The sequence below is a fragment of the Carassius gibelio genome, chromosome B17 (genome assembly GCF_023724105.1).
Source record: "Carassius gibelio isolate Cgi1373 ecotype wild population from Czech Republic chromosome B17, carGib1.2-hapl.c, whole genome shotgun sequence".
Taxonomy (NCBI): Eukaryota; Metazoa; Chordata; class Actinopteri; order Cypriniformes; family Cyprinidae; genus Carassius; species Carassius gibelio.
In genome coordinates this window covers 14,313,176-14,336,725 of record NC_068412.1, presented here as the reverse complement: position 1 = coordinate 14,336,725, position 23,550 = coordinate 14,313,176, and the positions used below count along the sequence as shown (strand labels likewise).

The window sequence follows — 23,550 nt, the reverse complement described above, 5'->3', positions numbered from 1 at the left end:
AAAACATTTAATTTGTAATGAAGACAATAAACCATTATACGTTGCAGTATTTTCATTTTATTTGCATCTGAAACCTGATTCTGTTGCATACTTGTGCTTAAGAGACTGTTTTTCAAAACGGATACTTGGCAAAAAAAGAAACGAAAAATGGCGAGAGAAAGAGAAGGAAAATAGAGTGTGAGGAAAAAAAAAACATTTTAAGAACAAAAACAGTTTGAGAATATTCAACAACTTTATTACATTTATAACTAAAACAAATAAAACCCAAGAGACAAAAGCAGTGAAGTGAGTAAACGTTCATACTACTCCAACTTAGCAAAAATATACAATATTAAGACCTTTTCTGAATGCTTTACAGCAATCCAGATATAGTGGGCAGCCTAAATGTTGCAGATAGTCCAAGACACATAAATAAACAAATAAAACTCAGTCAGGCACACAAAATCAACAGTGATTTGACCTTCACTAATCATCTCAGGTTAATCACCTCATTTGTACCTTCCTACATAAAAACTAGTAAGCTTCTGCAAAGAAAAGTTCCTTCCATGTTACACAGGTGAACAAGCGGTTGTAAGACTTTAGAAAATCACCTGGTTGGTGCAAATTAATTCTATAATGGTGAAGTTAAATGGAAGAACTGGCAGGAAGAGCAAACTGATAATGAATTAAAAACAGCACCACCTGGTTTAGAGTTGCTTATGAGAATATTCAAGTTCTCATCAACTTCAGATCTAGGCAATTTACGATTATAACAAATATAGCTTTCTGTACAGCAATAAAGAAAGTATATCTGAAGCAAAATATAGGTCCTGAGATATCTCTACATCCAGTAGTAAATTATTTCGGCAATAAAACTAACAAAAATAATCTCAAATTCTCCCTTTTTGTTCCCGTCACTAAATCAAAAATCTAAACTTGGCAAAGTTGTGAACGTTAACTCATCTTCCTTATGGTCACACATTTATTAGTACGTTCCAAAGTAGTTGAGAACATTTTAAGGCAATCTTGAGAAGATGTGCTTGAAGTGCAGTCTTGAAGTCAATCCTCATCAATTGGGGGCTTTGTGGTCAAACAGCTGCAGGTCAAGCTGAACCCAAACCTCTCCAGTGGGAACTTCATGAAGCAGCAGACTCCTAGTGGATGGACCTTTATTCTCAAACTCTTTCTTTATAGTGGCTACAGGAACCTCAGTGCGACCTAAGAAGTCTATTGAGCGAGAAAGACAAATGGAACAATGCCAGTTTTTAGGGAATGTGAAGTTATACATGCTAAATTATAAATATACTGTAGTTCAGTTTCAAATTTACTTCTATTGAAACAGTATTATACTTGCTATTTTCACACTCACTATCTGGTGAAAATTGCTCCCGATCAAGAATCGTAATACAGAGGACATCTTGATACAGGTCTTTAATGTGAAACTGACAATTGAAATTCCATTTGGGGTTCACAGTGTCATTGATGGGTCGGGAAGTGTAACACTGAGAGCCCATGGTCACTTCACAGTATGGATTACCCTTTCCTGAAAAAAAAGAAAAGAAGGTGCATGTATTAAGTAATGTTTTGGGGAATTAAAAAACTAATCATTATTATTATTGTTATTCGTGACCCTGGACCAAAAAAAACATTCATAACTAGCGTGGGAATATTTGTAGCTAAAGGCAACAATACATTGTATGGGTCAAAATGGTTGATTTTTATTTTATGCCAAAACCATTAGGATATTAAGTGAAGATCATGCTCCATGAAAATATTTGGTAAAACTTAACTTTTGATTAGTAATATGTTGCTAAGGACTTTTGGATAACTTTAAAGCCAATTTTCTCAGAATTGTTATTTTTTTGCACCCTCAAATTCCAGACTTTCAAATATTTGTATCTCAGCCAAATATTGTCCGATCCTAAAAAATTTAAAATCGACCCATATCAATGGTTTTGTGGTCCAGGGTCTCATTTAATAAAACCACTCACCATTTGGTTTGGAGGATTTTAGCTCTGTTGCCTCCAAGATGGTGACAAGCAGGCGACCAATTCCACTTGCCTTCATTGATAGAGCTGTAAAAAAAAAATATATATATAAAAACATGAACATGAAGTCTCTAATTGATCAAAATATAATAATTTAAAATAGCTTATTTCTCTTTTGATACATTTTAAAATGTAATTTATTTTTGTGATGGCAAAGCTGAATTTTAAGCAGCCATTATTCTAGTCTTTAGTGTCACATGATCCTTCAGAAATCATTCTAATATTCAGATTTAGTACTCGAGAAACATTTCTTATTGTCATCAATGTTCAAAACAAACTTGTTACTTAATAAAATACTGGTATTCATCTTTTCAGAACAAAAGCATTTTTAAATGGATATCCTATGTAACATTATACATTTACTGTCAATTTTGATCAATTTACTGTACCTTACTGAATAAAAAATTCACAAAAATATTACTGACCTCAAACCTTTGGATCATTGTGTATTAGGTGAATACTCCTATTCAGTGTTCCAAATGATATATAAATAAAACTTACATTGATAATTCTTTTCCTGTTTCTTCTTCTCGGCCTCAATGAATGCTTCTGATGCTGCTTTGATCTTCTGAACCCATGCAGTCCTAGCAGGATACCAAGAAGATCAAACATTTCCGGTCATAAAATGTAGCTTGAAGCAAAAACTACGTGTTTTTTTCTAAACATTCATTTGCATCAAAATTGCAGTGGCATTTCAGCAGCATGAAAAGCGATGTTTTTTCTCTGCCCATACAGTGTGGCGATAACAACATTCCTTTAAGGGTTCATAAAGCCTCTCATGTGTCATGTAAATAGCGGCCGATCATGTGAACAGTTGGCTGAAACAGACCTCTCTTTAATGTTCTCGGTCTTCAGTGTGTACACACGATCTATGTGGGAAATGTGGAAGACGGGCTCATCGCTGGACGGATCTGATGGAAGCTTCGCCAGAACTTCATTGAGGAACACAGGCTGGGAACACAAACACATACAATGCCCCAGTGCTTTTTTCTTTTGTTCAAAGGTTTAACCATAAAGGAAGACTACTCTGTAAAGAGGAGTGGAACCCTACCGTCTTATACATCTTGTACTGGGTGTTGGACTTGGGGCTAAAGAGCTTGTCCGTTCCTGAGAAAGTGAACTGCTTGACCGCTTGAGTGAACAGCAGGAAGTCGTTGAACAGAAAGATGTATAACTCCTTATTACTCTTGGTCTTAAACACCTTCCCGCTGTGCAGCAGTTTCCGAGGACCCAAGCAGTTGGTCAGAGAGCTGAAGGTCAGATTCTAGACGAGTGGCACAACAGAAGAGTAGAAATCGAATACACTGCTGTACGTGAAAGTTTAAGCCAAAGTCTTTCAACCAATCAGCCCTCAAATTTCATGGTCCCATTCAAAAGTTTAGTCAGTAAGATCTTTTTAAAAGAATTTAACACTTTATTGAGAAAGTATGCATTAAATGATTATTAAATGTATTATGTATTGAATTTTTCTTTAGTAGCAAATCAGCATATTAGAATGAAGAATCATGTGACACTAAAGAGAGGAGTAATCACATGAATCACGTCACATGAATGAATTACATTTTGTATTACAAAATGTTTTAAACGGAAAACCATTATTTTTAAATTGTAATATTTCACAGTATTACTGTTTCTACTTCATTTATGTTCAGTAAATGAAGCATTGATAAGCAGATGATACTTCTTCAAAATAAATCTCACTGACTCAAAACTATTGAATGGTAGTGTACATCTAGACGATGGCTTACGACTGATCTTGTAATGCATGTTTTGACAATCAGCTATTTCTTGTATAAAAAAAAAAGATACTGTGCTGTGTTAATTTACCTCTGTGATGCCTTCACACTGCACATGGGACTGGATCCACTCCAGCCTCTCAGAGTTCTCCTTCTCCCTGACACCTTCGTTCACCTGTGTGCACAGCAGCTCTGCCTTCTCCAAAGCCTCTTGCAGCTGATTATAGTCCATGTGACTGCCTGGAGTACTTTCCAGGATCTGGACACACAAATATTGGTTAACAACAGGCCCGGTTCAAAGTGGGTGCTAGTGAGTGCTAAGCGATCACAGACATATCTGCTGATTTCTTGAACAGGCAATCAGAGGCATTTTAATTAGAATCCACTCACTGCTCAAATAGTCAGAGTTTTTGTTCAGGTGTTGTATTCAGAACAAATCATCTCATTATAACAGTGTAGACACCATGTAAATAGGAGATTCATTGTGCATGTGTAGAAAACTTCATTGATTATAATGCAACTATGTGAGATTGTGATGAAATAAGACCCTCACACCCTCACACCCTCACTAATTTAAGAAGCACCCTCAGTGGTTTGATTAACTAATTATTTGCAATAACGATAAAGATCTAAAATAACAGATACAGAATAATGAAACGGATCTAAAATAAGTTATTTTCAATGTACTCACCTTTTTAATAAGGAGAGGATAGCGAGTGATCCGCTGCATAGGTTTGAGTAAAAAGCTGGACAAAGGCATTCCTTTACAACGGTAGTCTGTAGCAATTTTCTGAAGAAAAAATCAAATAAATAAAATTAACATTATTCCCAAGAAAATATTCAAACCAAAAACTCACATTGATTATGATATAAATTACGTACAATTATAATATTTTATTACACTATTAATCGTTACTATACTATATTATTATACTACTGGGATATATATTCTTTCAAAAATGTATATGCCATACATAATTATTTGAAAATATAGCCTTTCACTTAATAATTTATCAAATAAAGTCATTGGAGTATAATTCTAGCAATAGCCAACAATATATTGTATGGGTCAAAATAATCAATTTTTCTTTTATGCCAAAAATAATTAGAATATTAAATAAACGTCATGTTCCATGAAGATATTTTGTACATGTCCTACAGTAAATATATCAAAACTTAATTTTTGATTAGTAATATGCATTTTTAAGGACTTGCACCCTTAGATTCCTGATTTTCAAATCGTTGTCTCTTGGCCAAATATTGTCAGATCCTAACAAACAATACATAAATGCTAATTTATTCAGCTTTCAGATGATGTATACATCTCAGTCTCTGACCCTTATAACTGGTTTTGTGGTCCAGGGTCCAGGGTTTAAGTGATGTATGTGAGGCTACCTTGAGGAAGGTTTTGAAGTCTGGCTCCTGATCGGTTCTCTTTTGCAGCAGCGTGGCACCGTTCAGCTGGCAGCTGCAGAAGCCGATATAGGCCTGCATGTGTGACAGCTCAGAGGCCAGGATGTCTCCGATCATCTGAACAGGCATGTTCTCTCCCCCGGTCTTTTTCCTTGCTTTCAGTGCCCTGATAATGCACACATCATGCATGATACACTTTGCATTGGTAAAAGACAAAGAATATTTGCAAGTTAACCTCACATACTTGAGCATCTTGGAGTTGCATTGGATAAGGTCCCTCCAGTTGACAAATATCATGCTCATTTCAGCCTCAGTGAGACGACCGGATTCAGACATGGGTTTGTAAAAGACCTTAAGAAGGACAACAAGAAAAATATAATTTTTAGAAACAACAACATACATACATGCTAATATATATATATAGCATATCAGAGAGAAATGAGGCAAAAAATTCAGCTTTGAAATAACAGGAATAAATTACTAAATATAAAAAAAATAAAAAAGTTATATTAAACAGTATGTATATATATATATATATATATATATATATATAAAAACACTGTTTTGCTGTACTTTAGATTAAATAAATGCAGGCTTGGTGAGCAGATACTTCTTTAAAAAAACATTACAAATCTTACTGTTCAAAAGCATTTGACTGGTAGTGTATATATAGAAGAATCTGCAAGACCTTAAAGATTTTTCTGAAGAACAGTTCTTACACTACTTTGGATATTTTACTTTCACAAAATCATTTCATACTGAATACTGCAAAAAAAGCTTAGTATTATATATATATATATATATATATATATATATATATATATATATATATATATATATATATATATATATATATATATATATATATATATATATATATATATATATATATATATATATATATATATATATGTAATTTAATAAAATCATAAAAATATTTAAACTGAAAACACAAACTTCCATTTAATAACATACTAAATAAATAACACAAAATATAATTGAAGTGTAAAAAATTTAACTTTGGAGTACTCTTCTTGGTATTGTGGTACCACTAAAACGGTTGGCAGCTTTTCTGTAATTTGCTTGTTTTATTCATATTACTAAGTTGATTTGGATAAAAGCAAAAAAAAAAAAAACCCCAAATAAATAAATGTGAATTAACTGATCGGTGACGGTGTACCTCAAGGACTAGTTGTAGGTCTTCAATGTATCTCTCTTCTGTCTCAATGAGCTCATGGATGTATATTTGCCGTTTCCTCTCCTCCGGGCTTATTGAATCCAGAGTGCTCTGGTCAGCACACCCTAAAAGAAAACAGTACAGGTGAACTCACCCAGACACTTGAAGCCCATAAACACAACAAAACGCACACAAGCTGAAGATCCGTCAACCACCTTACTGCAAACACACGCAAGCACACTTTAAAGCAGGATAAATGTCAGTTGCGGCATGTTGATGACACTGCAAACCGCTTCAGCATCAATCCTTACCTGTTGATGGTCTGTCCGTGTGACCATCCGGGGTGCCTTTAGAGGTGCCTTCATCGTCCACATCCCAGAGCCGTAAAAACAGCAGTTTACCCCCCTGAATGTGTTTTGTAAACCTGCTCATTTACTGTAATGAACACTGCAAGCATGCGGGATTATTCTGTTTACCCATAATACAACAGTAGGATAATTATAACCAGATGGCAGTGAAGATTAGCTAGAGGAATACTATCAGCAAGTCACTAGAAACTGATCATGAAGGTGGTGAAATATATGAGACACAACTATCTAATTAAATATGAATAATAATCAAACAATTAGATCATTACATGGCTACATAAAAATGCATATCTGGAAGTGTTTTTGGCACTGAACTCTTTTTAAAAAAGGAACAACGTTTGTTTTGTTTTTTTCAAAAGACTTTAATGTCTAGATTTCTTCAAATCAAATAAGTACAAGATCCAAGTATTTGAGATATCTTGAGTATCATTAACAACATCCAATAAAATGATATTAAGGCATTGGTCCACAACTTCACAACTGTTTGCATAGTTTCCTATGTATTATTAACAAATCTGTTTATACAGAAGCGAGTCATGCACAAACATGGCATAAAACGCAGTAAATATAAGGCAAAAGCATTGGGTTTAAAACAGCATCAGCAGAACTATATTTGCAAATACACCATAGACAGTAACAAGTTGTTTTTCATTTGTGTTCTTACATTGATTTCAAACTAAAACTTAATATAATGAGATTATATATATGTAATATAATTAAAATGGAAGCAAAAGAGTGAAAACCATCTAAAGATTCAAGGTGAAAGTGCCTCCAAAAACTGACAAGTTTGTTCTTTGATGCCTTCAATAACCAGAGGCTAATAACACTTAGATTAAAGTTGCATTATAACCAGCTTATACAAGTAACGTTTATCACTGATTTGATTGTGATGACTTACTGAGGCAGTTTCACACTTAAAGTGTAACATCTTTTAAATGACCTAACTGAGGAGCAACAGTTTTACCGTGAAATCTCACCATCCCAAAATGAACATATAAAAGAAGCTGCCACCTTTAACAAACTAAAAATGTACGAAAATTCAAAAAAGGAAAACCACATTCACTAACCCAATACAAATCCGTTAAGATCGGTCTGGATTAGCAGTCAATGGAATAAAAACCCTTGTTTTAGTTTAAAAGAAATAAGACTGGTGAGAAAAGATACAGGAGGGTGATTGGGTGAGTAAATGGTGGTTTAACAGGACCACCTCCACTGTGAGAGGGGGACAGTGGGTCTCTTATGAGGGAAGGAAAAGTGTTACGACCCTACAGAGAAGGACACAAACGAAGAACAAAGTCGAAGGGGAAAGGATTGTGTGAGAAATAAATGTGTGGCCAAATATGGAGTCTGAGAAGAGGAAAGGTCTAAGATTAGATTATATACTACATGTACAAGTGTTAAAGACTGGAAAAACCCTTTCTGTTATAACTGCAAAAATAAACTGAACCATAAGGCACCATAAAATAACACTAAATACTGATTATATTTAAAAGCAGGATAAAAATGTCTTTATAATAATGTAACAAAATTGTAATACATGTAATACATAAATACAAATCATTTCATATAATAAACACCCACATTTAAGAAACATAGACAGCAAAAACATTTTCTTTAAATAATCTGAAACCAATTTAATTTTCAAAATAAAAAAAGAGAGCACATTTTATAGTTGCAGACGCAACCAGAACCCGGTAAAATGATTAGAAACATAACCAAAATAGACTGGTCTGTTTATGGGTCTCTACTTACAATGCTGACTGGGGTCAGAATCAGAGGTGGTCAGTTTCACATAGTTGGTAGGAATCAAGCCCCTGACCCCATTGAGCTCTCCTTTCCACCAGTCAGGATCGCTTTTGTCTAGCACGTTGATAACTTGACTCTTTGAGAAGCTCAGCTCGTCCTCATTCACTGCAGTGTAGTCGTATATGGCGATGACTTGGCCGACTAGAGTGAGCACAGAGAGAGAGAGAGAGAGAGAGAGAGAGAGAGAGAGAGAGAGAAAGAGAGAAAGAGAGAGAGAGAGAGAGAGAGAGAGAGAGAGAGAGATATGAGGAGAGATTCCCCCGAAAAACCCCAACCCTGGAAAGCTGTTCTGTTTCTTACCAGCCGCAGACGCAGGTGTAGATTTGCCGCTGTTTGAGCCCAGAAGCTTGACGTGTGAAGCAGGGAACCAGCCCTTCTGACGCTTCTTCCCCCTGGCCTGAAGACACAATCAAAAACTTTTGCAGATTTTTTTTTTACCATTTAAATCGTCAATTATTGTGTGTACAATTCCAGATATACTGTATAACTATTGACAGTAAAACAAAAACTGAATCACACAAATACATTGATTATAAATAATATGGGCCATATGATGGAACACATGGAAAAAGTATCAAGTAAAATAACTTTTATTAGTTCTTTAGTTAACGTAATTGGAGGTAACGGCTCATTTAAGCATAAACTGCTTCCTCACCTGCAGTTCCCCGAGCCACCAGCCGGATGGGTTCTTGGTGAGGATGAGGATGAGCTGTCCTGGGGCGAGATTCAGCTGCTCTGCACCTGCAGCTGTGTGCGCAGTGGTCACCTGGGCCACTTCTACAAACAACACACCACATTATAGGTTTAAACAGCTAGATTTAATTACTGTGATTTCATTTTAACATATAACTTGATGTTGTTATGTACTGACCTGGTTTCTTTGCAGGTGTTCCAAGTTTCCCAGAGAGACTTGATGCCTAACAAGGAGAATTTTGTATTATTATTAAAATCACAAACCAACATCATGTATAAATGTCATTAAATTCCAAAATAAAATTACATCAGCCTCCTTTGGCTTGACATAATTGGAGGGGAAGACTCCTGCTCGGTCTCCGATGCTGCCTCTCCACCACTCCCCTTCTCTCTCTGATACCAGGATGGTGTCTCCCTCAGTGAAGGTCAGGTCTCCGGGCTCAGGGCTCTCGTAAGTGTACAGAGCCACATATTCTGATGACAGGATCAACATACAAACATGGTTCAGGGTAACTCAGAACACAAGGACAATACTGATGTCGAGAGATTCATGTGTGGTGTGTTCACAAGCATAACAGACACAGAATACACAGGAAATTAATATACTGTACATACACAGGAAATAAATGTCAGGGTTGCCCTCAAAGAATGTTTAAAAGAATCAATTATTAAATAAATAATTACACTACCGTTCAAAGGTTTGGGGTCAGTAAGACTTTAAATTAAAATAAATGAATGCATCAATTCTTTCCCCCAGCAAAGGTGCATTTAATTGATCAAAAATTACTAAATTTCTATTTTAAAAAAATTCAGTTCTTTTGAATATTTCATTCATCAAATAAAAAAGATTTACCCCAATCAAAGGATTAGTATTAAGTAAATATTAAATATATGTACTGATTTTAGCATTTATAACAACAAAAAATATTTCTTGAACAGCAAATTGGCATATTCGAATGATTTCTGAAGACTGGAGTAATGGCTGCCGAAAATTCAGCTTCATCATCTCAGGAATAAATTACATTTTACAACATTAAAAAAACAAAGCATTTTAAATCAAATAAATACAGTGGAGAGAACTGCTTCTTTCAAAAAATTAACTAAATATATTAAACTAAATATATAAAAAATATAACTAAATATATTAAAATGTAAAAAAAAAAAAAAAATCCTACCAGCTCCATACTTTAAATTCAATAATAAGATAAGAAATTTAATAATTGAGCAATCTTCATGATGTCAATTTTTGTGAACCACAAAACTACATTTTGTTTCTTATTGCATAATAGCAAATCATTTTTATGTTGCAGTATCATATGCAGTTTTGCACCAAAGATATCTTCTCTTAGCTACTAAGGGAAACTGTACTTTTTTGAGACTCTGCCTCAGAGAAAAAAAACCTAATGTATTTTCTCTTACCTTCATAGCTGGATCCATCTGCTGTATCAGATCCATCAGTGGAACTAAGGGGTGAATAATCCCAAATGAATAATGACAACCGCAAACAGAGAAAGTATAGCAACACAACATCAGAATTAGTCTCTCTGCACCTCAAGACACCAGTGAGTTTTAGTATGCAAAAAAAATCACTTGATTTAGTTTGAAAACACCATTTCACGTTAGCTTTTTCCACAGACAAAGTACATGTAACACTCACAGCTACACACTCAGCATTGTTTTTATTCATATTAAACCACTTCGGCACAGTGTTTGTATTTACTCTGCTTGTGCATCACTGGCGCTCAGCACTGAAACATAGCTTTTGGGGAACCACCCCTGAACCCCATTAAGCTCTCCAAGCCACCAGTTCTCCTGCTGCTCCAGGACTGTGATCACATCATCTTTGGAGAAGTTGAGATGGTTGTCCGTCTTTGCGGTCCATGAGCACAGAGCTCGAGCTTGCACATTCCCCACCACCTGAAAACACGCAGCAAATGTAATTGCATTTAACCACAAGGATTGTAGCGAACATAAACACCAAGCGGTTATTCTCAAGGAATCCTGCATACCTGACCATGGTTGGAGGAGGCGGAGCCTGTGGCATGGGTGGGGGTGAAAGCGGAGTTCAACCGTGATCCACTCGGTCCTTCGTTCAGTTTGCTGGTGAAGAAGGTTTTACAATATTCCACATGTTCTACCATCATGCTCAACATTCGAAATGAAACGGTGCATCTTCATGAACTGTATTCACACAAAGTCTAAATATTGACAGATAATTTGTACTGTGACTTCGTAACGGTTTATACTTTCAGACTTGGTGTGAACATGTCTTGAAAGAAATGCAGTTTGTAGCTGTGAATGTTTTCTATAATGGCTCTGTACCCACATGGACTTTGTCTGTGAGTGCAGATTGAGAAAGGTTGTACAAAATGATTGTGCAAGAGGTGTAAATGAAGCATTTGAACAGTATGAGGTATTCAGATTGGAGAGCACACCTGACAGAGATGGAGACCGGTGGCTTTAGGGCCTGTTTGGCCATGAGCGGAGCCTCTGATTTGACCTGCTTCTCCACATAGCTCTCAGGGAACCAGCCCATCTTCCCTTGCCGACTGCCATACAGCCAACCTTGCTCTCGCTCCACGCTCTCATCCACCTAAACAAACACAGATCCAGCTGAGTAAACTCGAAATCTGAACCTTAGGCTGACCAGAGTTTCACAGCTTCACTACATGTTCCCACAATCACAAATATTTTCAATGCCAGTTGTTATTACTGCAACACAGAACATACAAAGAAAAATCTATTTGAAATTACAGATAAATATGAGAACACACATCAGAATGTGTGTGTGTGTGTGTGTGTGTGTACTATAAATGAGTAAAACATTTTTTTGAAAGTCTTGGTCACCAAGCTAAATCAAAAATCCAGTAAAAACAGTAATATTGAGAAATATTATTACCATTTAAAGTAACTGTCCTTGTTTCTTTATCATTAGCCATAGAGCAGTCACTACTACTATGTGTTCCATGTTACATAATTTTTCAGAAATCATTCTAAAATGCCGATATAATGGTCAAGAAAAATGACACCAAAACCATGACACATTTCAGGATTTTTTTTTTTTATGAAGTTAAAGAACCGTATTTGTTTAAACTATCAATCTTTTATAATAATGTAAAATTCTGTGCCACATTTTATCTATTTAATGCGTTAAATAATAGTATGTCAGAAATTGAATGTGGCATCAGTAAAAGAAAAAAATAAATAAAAAAATGCATATATAAAGGTTTCACCTTTTAACTGTCACTCACATTTTTGAACAGACTTGAAAGTGCATGATCCAAACATACATTTTTATAATTCATGACTGAAATATTTTGTAACATGACTTTGATGTACAGTTTTAAAATGGGTTTCAAAGGATGAATTTCTTTTTTTTTGTTGACAAAGGTCAGTCAGAACTCCTGTTATGATGTAGGTTTTTGAGGTGCACTCTTGCCATAAATTAATTTATTACTTTTCTTACATAAGTTTTAACAAAACAAGATTGGTAAAATATCTATTTAGGAGTCTTAGACCTTTCCAACGATATATAGTTTGTCATGATTAGATTAGGATTTAATTGTAATATAGTGAAGTAAACGTAGGTGTCCCGTATACGGGACAGAGTGACAGTTAACAGGTACATTTTTTTCAAAATATAATAAAGAAAAGCGAAAGCTAGCATCTTATATTTTGTCTTCGAGATTTGGTGCAGATGACTAGCAAGTTTTGTGAGATTTGCTCCCAAACTGACCTCAATCAGGTCATCGCTTTCGAAGGAGAGCTCATCATCGTTTCTGGCAGTGAAGGGGTAGAGGGCTTTAAACGTTGTCAGTGCCGCTGATCTCCTGTGCTGTGTGCCACGAGGATGTCTGCTGCCTGAAATCATGAGGATACTTTCAATCATTCCAATCATATCAGAGATACGAGAACTGAACTAGTCATGCTAGCTGATTTCAAATCTTACAGTACGCTTTTTCTCACCTTTCCTCTCCTCCAGGCCGCGCAGAAGAGCAGCAACAATGTCTGATTTAACAGAGTTCTTCTTGTTGTGTTCATCGACTCTTATTCGTACAGCTGTAGCCTCTTCCTCCTGCTGTTTCTTCTTCCTCTCCTCATCCTGTTTCCTTTGTTCCTCCTCCCGAAGCCTCCTGTCCTCCTCTTCCTGCCTTTTCCGGTCCTCCTCTTTTCTTTTCCTCTCCTCTTCTAGTTTCTTCCTCTCCTCCGCATCTCTCATGGCAGCCTCCTGTGCACGAAGTCGCCTCCTCTCCTCCTCCTCACGCTCCCTTCTTCTCTCCTCTTCTCGTCTCTCCTCCTCTTTCCTTCTCCGCTCCTCACGCTTCCTCTCCTCCTCCAATCTTAACTCCTCCTGTCTCTTTCGTTCCTCCTCCAGTTTTCTCCTTTCTTCCTCCAGTTTTCTCCGCTCCTCCTCCAGTTTCCTCCTTTCTTCATCTCGCCGCCTGCGGTCCTCCTCCTCCTCCTGCCTCCGTTTCTCCTCGAGTCTGCGTCTCTCTTGTTCTCTCCTTTCTTCCTCTTCCTCCCTGCGCCTCCTCTCCTCGTCCTCGCGGGCCTTGCGCTCTCGTTCTGCTTGTTCTCTAGCGGCCTGTAAACGAGCTTGTCTCTCCTTCTCCTCCTCCTCACGAAGTTTGGCTTCTCTTTCCTCCTGTATTTTCCTCTGTTTCTCATCCTCTTCACGCCGCAGTTTCTCCTGCCACTGTCGCTCCTTCTCCAGTTTGATGCGCCTGTATAGTGCAAGAATTTTTGGTTGTGAAATCATGAATTCTTTAGAAGTTCCATGTGAGTTTGAGTGTATTATAGGAAAAAAAGAAAACCTTTTTTTTTTTTTTTTTTATAAAAAGCTTACTTCTGCTCTTCCTCTTCTCTCCTCTTCTTTTCCAGTTCCTCCTGCTTGCGTTTCTTTAGCTCTCTGATTTTTTCTTCCTTAATGGCGCGTAGTTTTTCCAAAGCAGACTGTTGTGTCCTCTGGCTCTCTCGGAGATCCTGATTAACAAACCAAAAGATTATGACACACTGAACTCAACTGTAACCCAAAACAACCCAGTTCACATTCTTAACACAGATACCTGATACCTTTTAGCTAAAATTTTTATAAAAAATAAACACAACCTGTAATTTAGACCATAAGGTAATGTTTTTAGCAAACTTGCAGACATCTGACTCCATTCTGGTATGCAATGCATTATTTTCCACATTCAAAATCCATTTAGACTAGTTTTTCCTCATCGAATATCCTTTTCCACTCAGAAGGACATCACAATAAAAGGATTTGCACTAACTTTTAAGCCAGAATGCACTCTAAAACAGTGCTTTCTTAGTTAACTATGCAAAAACTTAAACACAAACTAATAAAAATGACAAAAACACACAACAAAATGAATAAAAATTAAAAACAAATTAAAACAAACACTAAAAATAAATACTAATTAAAAATATTACGAAAAACAATATAGTCTACCGATGATGCTAAAATAACACTGCTCCTAACTGACACTTCCTAAAATAAATATTACGTGGGAACCTTTACGAATAATAATTAAAAATGTAATGTTTCCCCACCTCTGAAATGACTTCTAATGTAAACCAGATCAGATAGACAGGAAATATTATAAAATCACTAATACAGTGTCACATAACTTGTTTATATTCAACCCCAAATCTCCCCCTAAATTATCTCACACTGAAATATTGTTTCACTCAGAATGCATAGTGAATTGAATTTCCATCCCTGATAATACGTGCCGTAAAGAACCTTTGGTAATGAAAAAAAGGTGAAGCTGCTACAGTAAAAGTGAGCAGGAAAAGGGGGAAAAAAAGAGACCTTCAAAAGGAAGAAGAGATTGCTGAGGCAACGCAGTAAAGAGAGCAGGCCTTTAAGCATGCAGTCATCCATTTCCTCAAACTGCAGCGAAAGCCAGGGAGAGACAGACAAGTAGACAGACAGACAGAAAAGCTCTACAGCTAGTGATAAAGACACAGGGACAAAAGCATAGGGGTTACTCGCATTAGTGTCATCAGGAGCAGTCTATATGCTGTTAGCACTGATCGGTTAAGGAAGGTTTGTTACAGAAAAGGTAAATAGCTGGGGAATAAAATATTTTCACTCAAGTTAAAATGTCCTCTGTCAGTCAGCAGCATCTTGTAAACTAGTGCAACTAGTCTAACTAAACATGCAGCTCAGTTTGTGCTGCTCTGAATGGTTTGCAGGTATTTATTAGTCATGGCTGAGAGATATTAATGGCTTACCTGGATCTCTTTCTTATACTGATCCATATCTGCTAATTTAACTGCAGCTTCCTTCTCCAAAGCATTAAGCTGTTCTTTAAGCTTCCGACAGGTAAGATCCTTGTCTTCTACATTCCTCTGTAAAGTTTTCACTGCCACAGCTGCATCAAAAAACAAACAAACAAACGTGCAAATTATATGTGCTCTCACAATTAGTGGTCGACCAATATATGACTTTTTTTTTTTTTTATCGGCACTGGTCGATACGTTTTTTTTCTTGGCCGATGTGTTCGAGGCAGGACTTTTATTTTGACGGCGCTGAGAGATTGTGATTTCAAATTATGCTGCGCTTTATACATATGTGTCATATTCATGTCATTTTCACTCTGTGCTGTATGTAAAATGAGGGTTACCCTGGCTTTATTTGAAAAATATGATTCCCAATGCACACAAACTTCCCAGAATACTGAGTGCCCTGTTGTTTACAGTGTTTACTTTTATTTTATATTATAACTTTATAAAATATTTATTTATTTGTTAAAAAAAAAAAACCTTTTACAAATTTATTTTTTAAGCCATAGTCAAATTATTTACAATTTCTTAAATATTAATAATAGAAAAATTATATCGGGATTATATCCGCTTCCAAAGATAATCTGCATTGGCATCGGCTGTCAAAAAACACAGATAGGTCGAAAACTACACACAATTATAAGGGAAGTTTTTGTTCACAATTCCAGATGCTTATATCATACACACACAAAAAAAGTTTAAAATAGCAAAACTGGCCACATGTGTCTTACTAGGGAGGTTGTTCAGACTCAGGCTGCGGAGTCTGTCATTGAGTTTTTGCTGTTCTATGGTCGACTGTCCCAACTTCCTTTTAAATTCCTGCAAAAGATTTTAAACAATAAATGGACATTTTAGTATAAAATTAATCAATAGATTTAACTTGAATACACAAAGACCCGTTCAGAATTCATATGTGCCGTTACGGATGCAGCAGTCAGACCTCTAACTGTTTCTGCAGAGAGCTGATGTCTGTGATGCAGGAGTCTCTCTTCTGGTTGATCATCTGAAGCTCATTTTTATGAATTCTCTTTTTGCCTTCAGCATCTCGAAGCTTGTCAGAGATTTGTTTCTGCTTGTTGCCCTAAAAAGAGAGAGAAATCTTTTATCAAGCATTTTTGATCTTTTATCAAAAATAGGTATTACAACAATTTTGTACATAATAGAAACGTGTTGTTAAATTGATGTCCTAAATCCTCACCACAGCCTCCAGCTCCATCTCCAGACTCCTCTTCTTGGCTCGGAGCTTGATGATCTCGTCCTGCTCCTCACTCTTCTGGTTTAGGAGCTCCTGCTTTCTCCTCCTCTCCCACTCAAGCTGCTGCTGGCGCTCCAGCTCCTTCTTGGCTGCCTGTAAGGAACACCAAAGCAGCGGTTAGTATAAAATGTAAACATTTATTTTTTAAAGGAATCTGAAACCTCCTCTCACCTCCTTCCTCTCCAGCTCTCGGAGTCTCTCTTCCTCTCTTTGTCTCTCCAGCTCCCTCTGTCGCTCCAGTCGGAGCTCTTCCTCCCTCTTCCTCTTCAGCTCCAGCTCTCGTGCCTCCCTCTCTCTTCTCTCCTGTTCTTCTCTGGCCTTCTGTGCCCTCTTTTCCTCTTCTCTGCGCTGCTGCTCAAGCAGGGCCTGTCGGCGCTTCTCCAGCTCAGCATTACCCATCTCCATATTTTTCTTAAACTTATCCTCAAAAGTCACTAGATAGACAAAGCACTCGTATTATTACAATAAACTGGAATTTTCAAGCAGCTGTTATATTTGATTAAAAAAAAAAATAGAACTTGTTTTTGTGAAATGTTTTATCCCTCTTTTTGGCAACATATCCCTCTTTTTTAATACAACAATATTTATAAATGTTTAGCAATATGGAGAGAGGGAGCTGAAAAATCAGTAGGGTGCAAATCACAGCCAGGTAAGCAGACTAAAATTAGATTTATTCAATATTCAGAAAATTATTTATACCAATTGTTTAAATGTCTTTCCCCAAAACAAATAATATTACACAATCTGTGTGCCTAAATAGAATGTGTCTGTTTGAACTCTTTGATACCTGGTGTAAACGTGGGAGGATTCTTTTTTTAAAGTGACAGTAATAGATATTTGTATTATGTAATAATGGGTGTGGACTAAACCCATACAATTGTTCCTTGATTTCTGTGGAGGCTCAGGCTCATAGAGGTCCTCAGCCAGGCCTGCATAGATCGAGGGAGTGGTTCCATTCACAGAATCACCAAGCTTCCCCCTAAATGTTCATATTTATGGAGAAAAAAGATTGACAAAACAATTTAAGCAATTCAGACAGTAATTTAAAATGTCTTTTACATTGATGAGCAATGGTTTGGATGTGAAAGTTTTCAGCCAATCAGATATCAGGTAACAAACTAGTCAACAGTACCTCATTGTTGGCGCTAGCAGCTCTGAAGGAAGTGCCATAGGCAGCGGCTGTCCCATTTTAGCCATGTCTACCAGATGCATAGCAAGAATAAACTCCTCAGCCTGTAGTTTACCATCCTTATTCACATCAGCAAGATTCCTGACAAAGAAACATACAAAACATGTCAGTAAATCAAGGCATGTAACTATATATTTATACAATCTGAAATGTGCTAACTTAAATTTTAAACAGAAAATGTCATATACAAAGAAAAGAAGTATTTTGAAGCCACTTTTACATGTTTCATAATATTAGGCCTGTCGTAAACAACTGTTAATCACATATATATAAATTGCATGCACCTGCTCTTGTGCAATAACATATCCCTTAATTAAGATTTCGGTAATAACACTTTCTATGAAGCCCGTATTTATTATACATTATAAGGGTATTCTTAAGGCATTATCATGAATACATTATGCATTATAAAAAAACCTAATAATATATCAACTCATGAATAATCATAACAATTATAATAAAACATAATACTTACGTCTATGTGGTTTTAAGTTTATATAACACACAATGAACACCATATTAAATCAACTTAATTTACAGAATAATGGACTGTATCATGTCTTGACATTGTTTAAGATCTGCACAGTATCTTACTACAGCTTGTGAGTGGTTAAATGTTGAGTGTTATTTGAGTGTTTCCTGTGGAGCTAATGTTAATTAATTGATGTGAGCTTAATACTCCTACTGAAAAAAATGCAATGTTTTATATGGTTACATTTTATTTTGATGGTCCCCTTAATCAATCAGCTACATGCCAACTAACTCTCATTAGAGTACTAGTTAGCTCAAGAACGGTAGAATCTAGTATGGTATAGTAAGATGATGTACTTGCAAAAACAATATAGTCAGTTTATCTGTTGGTTGACCATCAAAATAAAATGTTAGCATATGTTTACAGTAGCAGACATTCTAATACTCTGGTTGACATGTAGTTACAGAGTTACTTATCAACAGGAGACTAAAGGGTACCATCAAAATAATCAAACTGATATTACAATAAAAAATAGTTCAAAGCAAATGCGTCAGATTACACATTCATCTGATTTTATGGCTGAGATCAGAGAGAAACGGTCTTCTTTTTCTTCTTCTTATTACATATAAGAAGTCTTTGACCGCTTTAAGTAAAGTAGCACTAGCATCAGAAAAACGTCAAGCTACGAGACTTAGAATACATTATAACTATGAGAAATATAATAAATTGTAAAAGTGAATAAAACGTGTTCATTGTGTTATAAATCAATATACTCCTAAAAGCTATAACCACAAATAAGTAAATATTATAATATATTAAAACTGTTCTTATGAATATTCATTAGATGATACAACATATTATGTTTTTTATAATGTATTATGCATTCATTATAATGCCTTAAGAATACACTTATAATGTGTTATAAATACGGGCTTCATAGAAAGTGTTACCAAGATTTCTTAAAAATAAATAAATAAATAAATGCTTTATGCAAATACTGGGAAGGGGCAAACACCTACCAGATGGCAGCTAGCTGAGTCTGAGTAAGCATTGTTGTAGCCATTGCAGTTCTCACTTGAGGACCTGTAGAAAAAAAAAAAAAAAAAAGCAATAAAAGAATTCATATGGATGCTAATTACCATATTCATAGAAAATGATTTTTACTAGATTTATAGGGGAGAAAAATGCCTATTTGCCGTGTCTTTTTTTAACTGAAGGTTTTTTTTTTTTTTACAACCAGCTTGTTGATACTGTTGCTGTACTAAAACAACTGGTCTGACTAGAGCTGGTTGCTATTTCTATTGTCACAATGCTAGAAACCTCCTAAACCATCAACACATTACGACATCTAGAAACTCTTTTCACACAGAAAAATGAGTGCCATTCTCAAATTTCGTGTAACAAAACAGCTTGCCCCTGAGATGTAGGCAGTGGGCTTATACTCAATGCCATAAACCTGTGAAATAAACCTTCCAAAGTCATGTTGTACCTACGTCCTCATTCCTGAAACTCTCTAGCACATGGGTCTTTGTCATGAGGTATGTAAGTGATACAGTCAACTGCTTTGCGGATGAGCCACATGGGTGTGGATTGCCATCCTAATGCACTACTAGCCTTCAGCTAAAGTCTCTACATCCCATATTAACCATAAAACCATGAGATTATCACAGAGGCATTTTAAAAGTTTTGTCCCCAGGCATCCTTAAGAGAACCTACAGTACATAAGTGCTATCTGAACTATTCCGTCTGGCAATTATTTGCACAATAATAAGACAAACGACTGTTTTCTTTTTTAAAGCCTTTGTAATTAAATACCTGTTAGATAACCAATCATTTGCTTGTCCAGGCTGTTAAACTGCTGCCTGTATTTGAGTCGTGATGCCTGTGGGATGGTCCAATCAGAAGGGCCACCCTTAGGAGAGTTGCTGGTCAGTGATGTGGAGGAGGAGGAGTTTGAGCTGTAGACATAAGCGCACACGTCACTTTGTGTGCAGATAGTATTATGTACACAGGCAGTGGATTAATTATACACTATAAAGGTCTATGTGTGGAAGTTCCTGACCTGCTCGAGCCCAGGTCCAGCAAAGATGGAGTGGCAGAGAAGCCCAGTGGAGAAGAGGAAAAGGAACTTGAAACTGGGAGAGCTACGGGAAAAAAAAACACAAACAAACACACCTTAAAGAAAAATGTAGGCAGTAACACTCTTTCAGAGACAGTGTACAAGCAATTAATGAAGGAACACATCGTGCACAAGAGCATAAGACACAAAGTTGTCATTTTGAGACAGTTTATGCATAAAGAGCTGCTTGTTAAATCAAGATATAGCTCAGTCTTATAGGTACAAGCTGTGCTAGGCGTTACACGGGAAGGCTGAAGCAAAGAAAATGCTGACTGCAGTGAGAGATCAGTGTCATTTCACCTTTGGCACACTGTATATTCACATTGGCTCTTGGCTTTACAACACATCCACAATGACGTAACACTAACATTCAAAAATATGATTAAGATTCTTAAAAGTTTTTGGAAGAAGTTTATATAAAAATTTTTTTAAAAAAAATTATATATATATATATAAATTTAATATATATCAAACGATTAATGGCTTCCAAAATAATATATAAACATAACCTTTCTCTTATATACATGCATGTGTATTTATTTATGTATATCTACACATAGTAAATATACACAGTACACACTCATATGTTATGTAAACAAAAACCTTTATTTTGGATGAGATTAATTGCCATTAATCATTTGAAAGCACTTATATACACACACACACACACACACAGAGTATATCTTACTGATCCCAAACTGTTTAATAATATGTAAAATAAATATCATCAAAATAAAGACCTGAAGTGTACCATCAGAAATGCCACACTGAATCTCCGAACGGTCATAATCTTAAATAACAAATAGCACAATTTCACTAGATTCAGGCTTGACTTGCTGTCTTACTGGAAGAGAGAGGGATGTGGGTCGGCTGTAAAATGCCTATAGGTCCATTAGGCAGGGCTGGAGAGCTGATGGTGGGCATCACTGGCACTGACAGCCCGGTGCCCATCATGGGAGTCATGCCCGGCATGGGGCTCATTGTGGTCATTGGTATAGGGGTCAGAATGGGCACGCTGGGCATCATGGGTACATTTGGCATAGTTCCCATTCCTGCAAAAGCACAAGGGCAAATTCAAACAGACACATCTAGACAATAAGACAAGGTTGCTTGAGAGGTTTTCAAACCACTAGTGTTTATAGAAAGCTTTTTTACAAATATGAAAAACAAGAGCTAAATCTTGAAGCTAAAAAGCTAAAGACATGTTTTCCTGTACACTTTGAAGGTCGTGGTTACAGCCATCTGTTCCACATTACAACTCAACTCTTCTTGTGGCCATCAAGCTGTGCACCTGCTGTCATACGAAGGTCTTTCACGAGGATTGAGGTTCTACTAGCAAATGGGGAAGTATCTTTTGCACTTTTATCAACCTTTAAATCAATAATTCTTCTTCTCCTCCTCATCCAGTCTGCTGTGTCTTGTGTGCCAACGCATGTCCGTGTTAATGCGTGTGGAAGTGGAAGTGTGCTCATACATGATGAGCGTGATACTCTCCAAAATGGAGGCAAGCAACAGCTTGTTTTCTTTGCACACAAAACGTGTTCTTGTAGGTCTTACGGGTTCGGAATGACTTGAGGGTATCCTTTTAACACTAAACTGCTACTGGACCTTTAAGACTTCAATGACCTCCACATAAATGACCTCCATACAATGCAGGCCAGATTGCTGAACAGTGAATATTGTTGTTTGGGCAGCATTCATGTGTGACTACAGCCGGATATGGTAACTAAAGAAATACTTTGGCCTGTTCTGTATTGTGATAATTAGATTAACATTAATAATCTATAGGCACAACAACAAACGGTGTACTGATTCACATTTTGGTTACAGTGCAAGCATGCTACAATCCCAGTGGCCTCTTAGATCAACGCTCTGCAGGATATAGTGTAGTTAGGCAGCGTACCGAGAGGTGTTGCTGGCATGGTTGGAACTGGCACAGGTGGCTGCTTCATGATGATGGGCAGAGCTGTAGGAAGATTCTGTCCCTGCAGTTTCATCTTGATCAGCTTCATGGCTATAGAAAACTCCAGCCGGTCCATCCTACCATCTTTATTCATATCAGCCAGGGTCCTACCAAACACAAACAAACGGGTCAAGACTTCTCCATCGATTTATTTTTTCTTTCTTTTTAAAGACTGTGCATGGTCAGGATTTCTTACCAGATCTCAGCTAGCACAGACTGGGGAAGCCCTGACTGAATGAAGAAGTTTCTTGCTTTCTCCCCTATACACAAAAATGTAATAAAATATAAATATTAAATAAAATGAAATATTTGGTAAATAATTTTATATGAAGTACAATGTAAATGAATTTATATATTATTAACTTCAAGAGATTAAACTCACATTAAAAATTGATATAATAATAATTAGGAAAATATAAAAGGTTTTTAAAATTAACACATTTGAACAATGGCTCCCCATCACATACCTGTAACAAAGCCCTGTACTGGCAAGAGGGTGTCAAACTTCTGATCATGTTTGTCCCTCTCCTCTGGGGTTATAGCCCAAATACTCCGACCACCTTACAAGAAACGTAGACAAAATGAATAAAAGATAAAGAAGAGAAAAAAGAAATAGGGATAAGAAATAAACTACTAATAGTGCAGGCAGATTCAATATTCTAATATCAGCAGGTACATTTAAATGCACAGTTACAGTCAAGCTACACTGGGATTTGCATAGTCAGGCTGTTCGAATTATATATGTGGCACATCGCTTCGGTCTTCCGGTGCAAGTGTACAATGCAAAGACAAAAAAAAAAAAATATATATATATATACACTATTTCACATTCCCATTTGTGTTGTCTAGGTCTGACTTCATAAGATTTAAGATGAAAATATTTAAATTAAATATTACTTCGTGTCACCCTGATATTTATTGAAATTACAGAGTTATGTCAGCTTAAAGCTGCAGTAGACATAACACTCTTTCAAAAAAAACTATACACATTTTCTATAAAAATATCATGACATTTTTCTGATTTTTTTTAACAAG

General features: G+C 36.3%; 1 protein-coding gene across 2 annotated transcripts in view; it reads right to left on the bottom strand.

The window, feature by feature from the left end:
• Positions 1-34: 34 nt before the first annotated feature.
• itsn2b (intersectin 2b) overlaps positions 35-23,550 on the bottom strand; it is a 29,324-nt gene continuing 5,808 nt past the window's right edge. The window contains exons 3-39 of one of the 2 annotated variants that reach the window (XM_052580161.1): positions 22,983-23,075; positions 22,712-22,775; positions 22,456-22,622; positions 21,398-21,604; positions 20,496-20,577; positions 20,249-20,391; positions 19,453-19,516; positions 17,905-18,042; positions 17,648-17,751; positions 16,944-17,206; positions 16,716-16,865; positions 16,458-16,598; positions 16,249-16,336; positions 15,467-15,606; positions 14,067-14,203; positions 13,187-13,944; positions 12,957-13,081; positions 11,656-11,813; positions 11,230-11,320; positions 10,941-11,137; positions 10,640-10,683; positions 9,528-9,694; positions 9,399-9,444; positions 9,183-9,304; positions 8,828-8,924; positions 8,474-8,668; positions 6,357-6,478; positions 5,421-5,527; positions 5,159-5,342; positions 4,455-4,553; positions 3,855-4,022; positions 3,079-3,291; positions 2,857-2,978; positions 2,529-2,611; positions 1,971-2,054; positions 1,349-1,522; positions 35-1,206 (exon numbers count right to left, since the gene is read on the bottom strand). In XM_052580161.1, the coding sequence (XP_052436121.1) occupies positions 1,049-1,206; positions 1,349-1,522; positions 1,971-2,054; positions 2,529-2,611; positions 2,857-2,978; positions 3,079-3,291; positions 3,855-4,022; positions 4,455-4,553; positions 5,159-5,342; positions 5,421-5,527; positions 6,357-6,478; positions 8,474-8,668; positions 8,828-8,924; positions 9,183-9,304; positions 9,399-9,444; positions 9,528-9,694; positions 10,640-10,683; positions 10,941-11,137; positions 11,230-11,320; positions 11,656-11,813; positions 12,957-13,081; positions 13,187-13,944; positions 14,067-14,203; positions 15,467-15,606; positions 16,249-16,336; positions 16,458-16,598; positions 16,716-16,865; positions 16,944-17,206; positions 17,648-17,751; positions 17,905-18,042; positions 19,453-19,516; positions 20,249-20,391; positions 20,496-20,577; positions 21,398-21,604; positions 22,456-22,622; positions 22,712-22,775; positions 22,983-23,075 (5,495 nt within the window). In that variant the 3' untranslated portion in view covers positions 35-1,048. The remainder of the gene's footprint in view (positions 1,207-1,348; positions 1,523-1,970; positions 2,055-2,528; positions 2,612-2,856; positions 2,979-3,078; positions 3,292-3,854; positions 4,023-4,454; positions 4,554-5,158; positions 5,343-5,420; positions 5,528-6,356; positions 6,479-8,473; positions 8,669-8,827; positions 8,925-9,182; positions 9,305-9,398; positions 9,445-9,527; positions 9,695-10,639; positions 10,684-10,940; positions 11,138-11,229; positions 11,321-11,655; positions 11,814-12,956; positions 13,082-13,186; positions 13,945-14,066; positions 14,204-15,466; positions 15,607-16,248; positions 16,337-16,457; positions 16,599-16,715; positions 16,866-16,943; positions 17,207-17,647; positions 17,752-17,904; positions 18,043-19,452; positions 19,517-20,248; positions 20,392-20,495; positions 20,578-21,397; positions 21,605-22,455; positions 22,623-22,711; positions 22,776-22,982; positions 23,076-23,550) is intronic. The other variant, XM_052580162.1, reaches the window with a different exon arrangement.